General features: G+C 40.9%; 1 protein-coding gene across 13 annotated transcripts in view; it reads right to left on the bottom strand.

Annotated features, from left to right (window-relative positions):
- Nucleotides 1-552: 552 nt before the first annotated feature.
- Nucleotides 553-12,438, bottom strand: part of PPP2R2C (protein phosphatase 2 regulatory subunit Bgamma) — a 190,717-nt gene continuing 178,831 nt past the window's right edge. For all 13 annotated transcript variants that reach the window (XM_072927983.1, XM_072927984.1, XM_072927982.1 and 10 more), the window contains one exon: nt 553-3,432. In XM_072927983.1, coding sequence (XP_072784084.1) covers nt 3,141-3,432 — 292 coding nt within the window. In that variant the 3' untranslated portion in view covers nt 553-3,140. The remainder of the gene's footprint in view (nt 3,433-12,438) is intronic.

Here is a 12,438-nt window from a genome sequence, read left to right as displayed (position 1 = left end):
AAAATTCATATGTCATGGAATTATTTTCTCTCCACACCTGGGCTATGTGTCAATGAAATTATTTGTGCTGCATGTCCTGGCCAGAACAACATCCTGGCCAGGAATAAAGTAATGCCTTGATTATCTAACACTAAAAATGTTGCTGGAGGGCTTTTGTTTCTCCTGCAGTCTTGGTGACAAAACCAATTCCATTTTTTTACCTGTGACTTTGTGTGTCAATTCACACTGCACACACCTGATTCCATCTGTAGGAGAAGGAGACTCGAGATTCCAAAAGTCCAGGTTGGGCTAGGAGCAAAAGAAAAAGCTGGTCCCGAGACAGAACCTAAAGCATGTTCCAGCTCTGCTACAGCTGCCCAAACTCTTCATCATACAACACCCTAATCCCACTCATGGCATGCATTCCCTGCTCCACCTGCCACAACACTTGAAGTTCCCACAGTACCTTGCCCTCTGTGTCCTCATCCCTGTGACTCTTCCTCCTCTGTAAAAGGAACTAAAACAACTCTTTCTTGCCTAGCTTAAAAATAAGCTGTGCCTTGAAGTCATCTATTTATGCCATTTTTGGTTGTAGTTTTATTGAAAAAGCTGGTATTAACATATTTATATTTTTATTCAACAACAGTTAGCTAAGTTGTGCAACACAAAAAATGCAGCCATGAACAACAGCTTTCAAAACAATCAGATTTACCAACTTTACCATCACTTACTCTACACCACTGAAAGCTCAACCTAAAAAGACAAAGAAAGTTGGAAACGTTCACAATGACGATGTTAACTTTCCATACATTCAAGAAACCAGGAAACCGATCTGTAACAGTGATGTCAAAGACAGGAACGGAATACTGGTCTTTGAAAGGTTTCTATTTATTCCCTCTAGAATTACTTAATGATATTTTGGTTGGGTATTTAATTAGTTTTATAAAACTCCAAAGATATATTTGTTTATTTAATTTTAACATGTTCTTTTTGGTACCCAAAGCTGTAACAGAGTAAGGTACTTCAAATTAAAAAAAAAATGGTTGCATTAAGATCCGCTTTATAATAAGTTATCTATAGAATCTTACTTGAGAATGTTAAAAGCTAAATATATGTTTTACAGTACCTCTAGCTGTAAATGCCAATATGAGCTGATAGCAATTTTTTTTTCTTTTTGAGCTGCAAAGATTAATGGAGGGGTACAAAAGTCAAAGAAATTGTATGACACCCTTGAAGCAGTAGTTTGGCATTAACAAGTTCTCTATACAACACTCTTAAACCTTTTTACAAGGAAAAGGAAAATGAAAAGGCAAATTTGTTAAATTTCGTTAGAATAAATATATACATATACTGTCCATGCCTGCTACAGCACACAGTATTTTATAAACAAACATTCTTTGTTCCCTTTAAAATCACCCTACAATTTCATACCGTATGTGTTTAGTGTGGCTGGAAACTGGTGCACATGTGTTTGTGCTTCTACACACAAAATATACAGCACTGATCTAGAAAACTTCAGACAGATTTCAGGAGTTGTGTTGAGATGTCATATAAAAGCTCTAGACTTTGTTTTTTTTTATTTCTTGTAAGCAGATTTTCACCCACCCTTCCCCCAAACCAAATACAAAAGCATGCAGATCCCTTCATCAGTACATTCTCCACTTACCAAGAAATCAGTGCATAATGGCTTAAAGACTTGTTTCTCTGAGGAGTTTTAATATGGACTGATTAACAGGTCATGTGAGTTGTGCTCTCTTATTCATGGTTAGAGTAGGAATCCTTTGGGATATTGAATTTTCTGCCAGAGCTATTAAGGGTGCAACAGAACTTTCTTTTTCTGGATTAAGAGGACTTCCTGCCCACTGCACTGTTCCTGTACCATTCCTGCCTGCTTACTTTGTTTGTACTTTCCTTTTCCATTTATGTCACTCATCATTACGGAACAGAGATAGATCTAACAGCATTTCTGTGAAGGAAGGTTTTGTTAGGTTCGTATTTTTCAAATTTTCGTGTTTCTCCAGGACTAACTTTGTCTCCCAGAAGTGGCCTCATTTAAAAGTGTTAAAATTCACTGAGTGGGGCAGCCTCATGCAGTACCATTCTTTTCACAGCTACAGACACCAGGCATTGCCTGTATTCCCCAAAGGCCAGGATTAACATAACCATTCTGCAAACAACAAACAAGTGACTTTATCAAGTGTCTAGCAGGGATGTAACTTTGTTCCCACTCAAGTTGGTTGCTGCTTTCAAGGACAGCATTTCTAGCCAAGGTTTCTCGAGCTCCAACCCCAAATGGTAGCATGGATTTGTGTGTGAATTGCCAGGCTGTGTCTGACCAGCCAGTCCCTCCAGAGTTGCAATGCCAAGTTTTGTAATAGTCTTCACACAATGAAGATACTACGTATTGTTTTAAATAGAGCAAAGAGAACCATGGAGAATAAACTTCTTAAAGTAAGTTGGCTGACTATACCAGTCTGTCGCTTAGTCACTTGGGAAGGTGAAGCACAAAGTAATGTGATAAATAAATAAATAAACAAATAAATAGATAAATAAATAAATGAAAGGGTATTGTAAAGAAGGAAATGGGATGGGTGAGATGGGGCAGCTTTTCACCAGCAGGGATGCTGCTTCCAGCTCTAACTCTCATGAGGTCCCTCCAATGTACCACGTGTTCTAAAGGGATGTGGCTATTCATTCCTTCAAACAGGCTGGGCCTAACGGAAAGGCAGGAAAAAAGCACTGGAAAAAAAACAATTAAGAGATTGAAGCAAAAAGCTGTAACAATGTGGTAAATGCTGTGCACTGCAAAAGCAGGAAGGGCACCGAACACCACAGTCCTGCAAACCACTGAGACCCTCAAAAGGATGGACAGGGGTTGAGGAACCTCAACCCTCCTCAGGAACACTCCTAAACTGAATAAATATCCCTGTTTGCTTAAAGGAACCGATACAGACCACAGTACTGGATTTGCACTCGTGCCTTTTACTCATACAGTTGCAGTGATGGAAAATAATTGGCTTGCCACCAATAATGATACAGGCTGAGGGATGAAAGGATGCAACCTACAAATCCCACCACAGAAGCCACAATTTTTGTGAAGATCACATCCTTCTACAACTCTCAAGAGGCTGGTTTGCAAATATAGAGGGATATTGATAAATCTAGTGCATTTCTGAGTTCACTTTATCCTGAAATATGTACAGATTGTTTGTCGCTGCTATAGCAATGATATTCTCGGTTGGGTGCCATGCTGTGTGCAAGATCTTCTTAGTAAAGTCCAAACTGTCAACACTGATGTCATCTTTCCTCCGCTTGCCTCCAACGCAGACTCTCCGGGGCTTGAGGATGGCTCGTGGCTTGCTGCTCTCCCGGGAAGCCTCCAAGGTAACATCCCGCTTGGTGTTGCGGTCAAACATTCGAAAAAAGTTGTTATATGCACCTGTCATTATCACACTGCAGAGAGACAGAGAGAGCGACAACAAAGGCAGTTAAACAGCAGCCTGTGCAAAGCCCACCAGCATGGCTGGATCAGGACAGCCAAGTTTCACCTTAGGGTCAGCTGTCTTCTGGTTTCAGATGGGAAAGAGTAAGGAAAAAAAAGGGGTTTTCCCAGTACTCACCCAAACGAAGAGTTGTCTTCTACCAGTGCCTTCCCCTCCCATATTATTCAATTAAAGTTACAGTTACATCAAATAATGTCTGCTCCTTGACATCATGAGAATCACATCAGAAGATAATAAAAGCAACATGTTTCAATAAGTTATTTTTAATTACCCTCCAGCTTTTTATGAGTGCTTAGGGATCATACATTTCAGACTTTTTCCCTTTCTCTGGAGCTTTACCTTTAACGACAGCTGAGTTTTACCATTATTACAAAAATAGTCTTAAAATTTCCCACATATTTCAAATCTTTTGATACAACAGTAAGGTTTAGTACATAATTATATATTTTAAAGAGTATTTTGAAGAAGGGTGTTTTGAAAGGTTCTGGAAAATCACAGTGAATTTGCACATGTAAATTCTTTCCAGATGAAACTCTTTTTCCTGCTGAAGCCACAGATCTTGCAAGTCTAGAAATCATTAATATTTGTATCTACAATGCTTCTTAGAAATAAACACACTGGTGTCAGGATTCTGGCATCTCTAATATGAAATTTGAACAAAACATCAAGTCACGATATATTTCTGGGTCTGGGAGAAAAGGACAGAAAACATACCTCGATCTGTATAAAAATTACCTCATTAATCAGTTTGCAGTTTGAAATAATAGATTGCCAGTTGCTTCATTCCCCCAGTCCCTAGGGGAGGATATTTTGTCACTAACATTAATGAATTCAGGATTTCATCCATGGCCCTCAGGTTATTGGATTAGCATAATCATGAGTTTCAGAGCGTTGTTTGAAAGCTCATCCCCTGTGAACTTTTTCCATATGTGAAACCAGGACTGTTTTCTACTCTCCTATCTCAGCCCCAAACAGGGTGGTTTTGTTCTGAATTTCCATTCTGTAAAAAGGTATCCACCCCAAATAGTCAAGTCTCCACAGAAAAAGCTGTACAGTTTTAAGACTCAGGTAATCAGTAACTATTTGCCTTTCTAATAGAGCCCAAAACCACATATTTGACGTGCATGGCATTAATAAACAAACCTCCATCTCAAATGACAGCTGCTTTCACACTTTGCTGTTGGTGGGGGGGGAATCTGTGTTGAGCAGCAGACTGACTGTCCAGGGAAACATGGAGCATATGGGAGAACATGGGAGAGCTCACAGACACAAGCCATACTCTCCAGCACACAGACACTCACTAGCTGATTTGATTAGATGCTCCTGGATTCAGGAGTGCCTTACAGTGTGGGCACAGCCTCCAGCCAGAGCTGCCTTGATCTCATTTGGGGCCATTAGGAGCGACTGTAATCCAAATGAATGATATACTGGAAAAGCACAAATGTGAGCTGTGCCCCTCACTGCTGTGTCTCCAGCTGGGGATGGGAGCAGTGCAGGCTCCAGAGATGCTGCAGGGTAACTGGAGTGGGTGTGCTGGGTGTGTACACTGGGATCACCCAGCTCCATCCACCCACTTCCATGTCTGCTGATGGCAGCTGATGCCACAGAGCCTGGGCAGCTCCTGGAGTGCCAGAGGGAACTGCTGCAGAACCAGACCCAGCACACACTGCCCTCGGCAAGAGCTCACCCACAGCCTTCATCCCACGGAGGGCTGCAGGGAGCTCGCTGCTGGGGGGATGCACAGGGGCACTTGTCCACATGCAGCCCCATCCAGCCCTGGCAGGGAGCTCCTTGCTGCTCTCCAGCAGCAGGACCCGCCCCTGGTTGCCAGCAGAGAGGTTTCCCTTTCCTTCTCACCCGCAAAAGGCCTGGCACAATCCTGCCTAGCAAGGCACAAGTTAACAACTTCACAAGCTAAAAACCAGGAGTCAGTGTGACAGCTTGATAAAATGTATCCCAGAAGCCGCAGAAAGCCTATTGATCAAGATTAGTGCCCATTTCAGAAATTGAATCAACAGCAGTAAATCAAATGTTTCATTCCTTCCAAATCACCATGTCTTGTCATTACAGCTCCTGCTGTAATGGTTATTCGCAACATGAAAAAGTCGAGGTTATTTCATATCTCAGCACTAACATACACAATTTGTGATGCAGTCCATCTATATATTTTCCCCCAAGCAAAATTTTGAAACAGGTTCGTAACGCTGGGGCACCCCCGTGCCACAGGCTGTAGAGCTGTGGCTCCCAGGGGAAAGAGGAGCATCCCTCCTGATGGCAGTGGGAGCTGTCAAAGCAGCTTTCATGCTGGCAGAGTACCAGTGCACCAAATGCAGAGAGAGGTGTTTGTTAAGGGTCTTATTTTAGAAGGCTTTGCTTGCAGTAAAACTGCCTTTACAGTCCATTTGCTTTTTAATTTCTTGAACTCCTGCATATTTTTAAAAGTCTGCTTTCTTCATTTGGATTTACTGCAGTTATTTTTTAACATATGTAGATGACTACTTTTCATGCTGGCCCTATTTTTCTGCAGTTTAATGGCTCAGTAAAAAACAGCATTATGTAAATGAGAGAGTGTCCATTCTTGTTCAAGGTCACAAACACAGATGGATTATAACCTTACCTGCTGCTTAAAGTAATAAAAGAGAGTGAAAACTAGTTGTAAGCCTGCCATTTTTTCCTGTTCAGGAAAATACAATGTACAATAATGAAGTCTATGTGATAAGGGGATTTTTTTAATAGTGGAATATAAACTGTAGCTCAATGTAGGAAGAGTCTGTTCTCTATTCCCAGACACTGCTCTGCACAGCAGTGTTATGACAAGGGCTTGCACAAAACCCTTGCAGGAGAGGCTGGTTCAAGAAACCAAAGCCTCATTTAAAACAGCCCACACTACTTCATAGGTGTGTAAGGCAGCAGCCCAGAAAAACTCTGTCTAACCACCTTTTATTTTCCTTAGAAGGCAGGTTTACCAGTTGTGCGGCACAAGGTCAGAAGTACCATCATCTTTACCATGCAGAGATATTTCAGACACAGAACATGCTCTAGTGCACCCTGAGGAGCAGTGTACTGATAGCTCAGGCTGGACCTGAGCTGCAGCCTGACTGCACCACTCAAAACACCACAGCTACAGGCAGCATGATTACAAAAATACTCCAAATAAAACAACACCACACCTCATCTCCTCCCAAACAAACCCCCCAAACCAAACAAACAAAAAAGCAGGGAAATACCCCAATGACTGCAGTATGACTACCACTACCTACATTTCACCCTCTGCAGCCCAGCCAGTGCTCTGGAAGGAGATACAACATCCCATACCTGCAGGGCCATGAATGCATTTGCACAGCCCCACGTTGACCCTCCTGTGCTGTCCCAGGTAGGGAATGTTTTCCTCTCAGCACGGGGCTGCTCTGCAGAGCACCAGGAGTATTCTCTGCTCCCTCTGTTTGATCTGCTCCAAGCAAGGTCCTAGCATCTCCTCAGGAAAGTGTGTTTGCAGTGACAAGACAAAATGCTACAGATTCCTCCTGCCTGCACCGACACTGGGCACACTTGCTTATCAGTGATGCATCTCACTGCAAAACTTCAGTCTTCATGTGGGGTCACTGTGGCCCAGTCTTACCCCCCCCCCCTTTATTTTTTACCAAGAATAACAAATGTATTTTTACAGAAGGTAAAAAGCAAAAGGGAAAACTCCAGTGCAAGAGTGATCTCTACATTTATTGACTTTTCTTTTCACTCCCTCCCTAGTCACCGTTCTGCTCTTTTTCTTTTTCTTCCCCTCTGATTCTGATTCTGCCTTTGCCACATTTTCCACATAGGTTTCCCTTTCCCCCTCTCTTCATTCTCTCTTCTTCTTTCATTTCCAAGTGTCCTGCTCTACAGCTTTAAAATAAAAACCTGCCTTATCTGCTTCTCTCTTCCTTTTCTCACCCCTTTCAAGTCTTTGTTTCACTTCTGTAGTCTCATTGCTCACCCTTTCTTGGTTACCTCTCCCCACCCTGCAGTCTTGGCTCTCCAGGTGTTTTGGTTTGCATCCCTGCCTTCTTTGGGCTGAAGGCTGGGGAAATAGCAAATGCCCAAGAACCAAAGCTCATTTGGGCAGGAGAGGCAGTTCCCAAATTAGCAGAACATTAACTGTACACCCCCCATTCAGTTCAGGATTCTTCACTCTGTACCACCTTGATCTGGTAGCCAGCAGTAATTCAGGTAGGGTTGTTTTTTTCTAAAAGTAAATTTTCAATCTGTAAAATTGTCTGAAATAAAGGATTTGAGAAAAAAAAAAGTTCTCCCTGTTTGCATTGTAACAGTAATACTCAAAAGGAGCAGATGTTTACCTATGGATAATGATTTTATTAAATATGACACCAGCATTGTACCACTGATGTTTAATTTAGGGAAAGTTTTAGGATCTACAGAAGCAGCCTCTCAACTACTGATGGCTTTGGCCTCTTTAATAATTTTAATACTTTTAAGCATCTGAGTCTCAATATTTTGGTTTTGTTAATGACTTTGTTAAATGAAATGCTTCAGTATGGGATTTTCCCCACTAAAAAGTTCTGCCTTTCTTGGGTGGTAAACAAATTCTCTACTCCACCAACTTCAAAGGCATCTGAATAGGATTTTTACCATTTTACTAACCTGCAATGATATATTCCATAATACTTTTTAGGCAATGAGATTTCATCAAACATGTCAGTCACTAAGAACTGGCATATCTCTGTACTTCTCAGATTTGTTATTCCCATACTTCAAACCAGCCTCTTAAATGTTGCAGCCATCCTCGCACACAACAGCCTTCGTCAAAATCACTCTGTTCAGCTGCATTCCTGGATGTCAGGGATTGCCCTGAAGATTTGGGGTATCAGATGAAATTAAGGCTTGCTTAAAAACCAAACCATTACTTGCTTTGTGTCTTTTTCTTGTTTAGGATTTTCTGTTTGCCTTTTTTTTTTTTTTTTTTTTTTTTTGGTGGGTTTTTTTCAACTCTGATAATTTTTGGCCTAACTCTGGTCCAAATTAGTCTTCCAGATACAGAGAAGTTTTTATTCACCTGCAGATTTTTACTGTCTGAAGAAATTAATCTTGTTTCATAGTTCCCCTCTTTCAGTGTTGCTCACAAGACTATGGAAGCCATGGGATGGTGTGACAGGACTAAGAGCTGGGCTTGGCAGGGCTTCAAGGACCCCCACACACCTCGCTTAAGGGTAATAGAAAAACTAAACCAGCACAGCTGCCCTGCCCCTCAGTGGAGATGTGGCAGCAGAACATCATTCCTTGGGGCAAAAGGCAGGGCTTGGATATTGCAGGTGTGAGGTGAGGAGACTCAAGAGAGCAGCCTCCCCCAGAGCCTGCCCCCACACTTGCAAATCTCAACAAACACGTCCCTCAGGCACCCAGCATGAAAAGGGACCTCTTCTTTGACCTGAAACTGTCTCCCATTTATATTTTGAGCCCCTAAATTTTCAGTATTTCACTGCCATGTGTACCAGTGCAGAAGAGAACATTTGCAGCCTCCTAGGATTAACATGTAAGGTCCACCAGACCCGGTTTCATGACAAGCTGACCCAATGAATAAAAGGATTGATTCCAGAAAAACTCTCAAACAACATTTTTCATAGGAATGAAAAGAAAGATTTATTATGGCAAAGGGAAGGGAGGAAGCATTGTTGCAAGCAAAGAACTCCTGAGATACTGGGAAATTTTCCTGTATGCTGTGCTGTGCAAAGTCACTGACTCCATCACAAAGAAGGAATTTATTTAAACCAGGGGAGGACGCTGCTAGAAAAACTTGAGACACTTGACTTGGATTCAGGGTTGATTCAGGGTGGCACCCTGGTACAGCTGGCTAGCATAAGACTGGGAATATGAACAAGGGATCCCCAAGTACTTCCAAGCTAATATTTGACATGCCAAGCTTTGAGAACAAAATTATGTCTTCTAGCTCTTCAGCATGGAGTGTGCTGCCAGACAGGAATAGACTCTTAACATCTCATCCAATGGGATCTGCCAATTCCTCCTGATTAGAGTGAAGGCTGATGGTTATTCAGGGGGATGAATGACAGTTCAGTAGCAAAGGACTGACTGAACAGTTGTATGTGCCTTCACTCATCTGCTTGTAGCATATCACTTATCTTGTTGGTAGTTAGAAGTCTCCCTGGCAGGGGTCCTACACACCCATTCATTTGAAATCTTGAAAAAAAAAATAGTTAACTAAGGTATTCGCTTGCTATCATGTAGAATTACATTTTATTTGGGGTTTTTTTCTGGCTTCTTTACCTCTCTACAAAAAGCTTCTGTACCTTCTTTACAAAAAGCTACAAAAGTGTTTATTTTTAAGGTAAACTGAAAGCTGTTGACAGTGGGAAGAAAACAGTGTCCTCCAGGTCATTATTAAATGACTTGACTTTGGATGTGAATGGAAGAGCTAAATTAAATTGCTGTATAAGTAGAGCTCACCTGTTCTACACAGTCATGTAATGATGTATATACAATAAAGATAGCATGATTTTTGTGTAATATACTCAACTACAGATAATACACGCTCATCTGGATGAATTAGTGTAAGACCCCTGCTTGGCTCCCTCCCCTGACCACTGTTGCCAAAGTACACAGTGATTAATGTGCCCTTCAGCAAATGAGATGGGCTCTGTCTGATTGTATTAGTTCCTGTTCATTGGAGTAACTGAGCATCAATCACGTTCTAATCAGAGCTCACGTATGTTGATTATTTTTGTGAACAGCCTCACCATCAGGTTCTATCATAGCCTAGATTAACTTCTTAGTAATGACAAAACTTAATAAAAAGTATTTTCACCTAAATAATAAACACGCTTTCATTTTTAACTGAACAATCCTGTCACTATAAATTGTCGTTATAGCTTTGAAGTCTGCAAAAGATAAAAACAATATATTTAGAACTGCAGTTATAAACTGTTATAAACAGTTATAAACAGTTATACTGTTATATAGATGGATTAATAATCTAAGTACTGCAGCATCTCTTTGGAGTACAATTGTCAATATGTAATTTTTACTTTTAGTAATAGTCCTTTTTTAAAAACTGCATACCAAGAGACTCAAATTAAGTGACCTTACTGTTCAAATAAACTGTTTTTTTAAGCGGTACCAGTACCTATGTATTATTTAAATTATGATCCTCCAATAAAAAAATATTCTGGTAATGTATAGCAATACTTGTCATATTCATAAAGCAAGGAACTCAGAGGAGTGAATCAAAATATGAGCATCAATTCTGATACATTTGACTCCTACAAAGAAATAACTAGATTAAAGAGAGCCCTTTTCTTTTGTCAAATGTTTCCAGCTCCTCTACTCGAGAGTTTCTTACATTCCAGAGCAGCACATTGTGTTTAGTGACGGGTTTGGTAATTGTGCATGACTAATAACGCCTCAGTGTCTGGGCAGTACAATAAATGAAGCCCTCACAATCTAATGTTCCCACTTAATAATTACTCCCTGCATTGATCTTTCTGATCTGTCAAGTAGGAATGAAAATATTACACTCACTTTAAAGTCTGATATTGAACAAGAATTCCATTACTACCAGGCAGCTATCCAGAGAATGGTCTTACCACACTAATGAGGACAGCAGCACTTCATCTGGCCAGAGGAGAGAGACTCTAGGACTGGGACTAAGTGGCTGCCTATCCTGTAAAGTGCACTAAGAATTCCTATCAAGGATAAGCAAAATGGGTTGCAAATACCTGAAAAGTCCTGGATCTTTTTCAAAGTTTCCCAATATCTACATGATTTGAATGCACTGTTGTTCTGTGCCAGACTCAGGCAGGAATTAGCACTGTCTGTTTTCCAATAAATGCATTAAATTTTGTATTTCTAGTAGGGCCAAACTCAAGCTGTAATCACACTGATAAAACCCTCTGCTAAAACAACCATTCTTGCATTGGTTTGGGAGTTTCAGAGAAAAGCCCCCAAACCTGGATCTCCCACTAAACTTTCTGTGAGTCATTCCCAATCTTTGTTCATAACAAATCCACAACAGCTGGTGCTCAAGTTGCCATGACAGGGATCTGGGAAGTATTTTGCTCAGTGTGGTCCATCTATGTAATTTTAAATGGCCAACAGCTGATATCACAGGGGATACTCAATGAAGAGTTAATTTTGTCAAAAAACAAACCAATTTGGCATGCAGGCATTAGAAATAAGGGAATATATATGTATTTTCATTTGCATAATGAATGAAGGTTAAAGTTTACTTTTTTAGACAAGACAGAATCTTCCCATTGGGCAGGTAGAGGAACTGAGCAAAGGAAAGTAGTCCAAAGAGAAGGTGCCCCTTACCCAGTGCACAGCATAATACTGATCTGCATTTGTGGAGCACAGGACTAGATGAGACTTTGTTCTGCACTTCCAAATTCAGATTTGGAATTTTAACCAATGATACATATAACTGCTTTCACAAATTTCCTGAGCACCACCAGCAGAACAGTTGGGTTTCTTGTATCTCCACCACTGAGGATGGGAAGATTGCTTGTCACTATTTGGATAGGTATGAACTACCTCTATTTTCTGGGTTGTAACTACCTGTTGACTCTCAACACCTGCTTGCTGTTGTGTCATTATAACTCACATTTATGTTAGTTAGATTCTCTTCCCCCCTATGTATATCTCCTTGGTATATTTACTACAAACAAGTCAAATTTTGGCTTCTCTTTTACTAAGCTGATGAAAACCAAAGTCCTGGGCTCTCTTTAGAGCAGCTATCCATCTGCTTGATGAGTTCATCCACCTTGGAGATGAGGGACAGGAAATGTGTAAATGCAGTTCAAAGGTCTTTGAATAAGAGCCCAACATAATGTCACCACTATTCCTTTCTCTGCTGGATAGCCCAGTCTTGCCCATTCAAGCAAGGATCATATTTGTCTTTCACAGATGTCTCAGACTGCCTGTTTCACAGCCCTTGCCCACACCAGGGTGG

Source organism: Taeniopygia guttata, chromosome 4, assembly GCF_048771995.1.
Source record: "Taeniopygia guttata chromosome 4, bTaeGut7.mat, whole genome shotgun sequence".
In the NCBI taxonomy this organism is placed as follows: domain Eukaryota; kingdom Metazoa; phylum Chordata; class Aves; order Passeriformes; family Estrildidae; genus Taeniopygia; species Taeniopygia guttata.
This window is presented reverse-complemented; position numbering and strand designations above follow the sequence as displayed.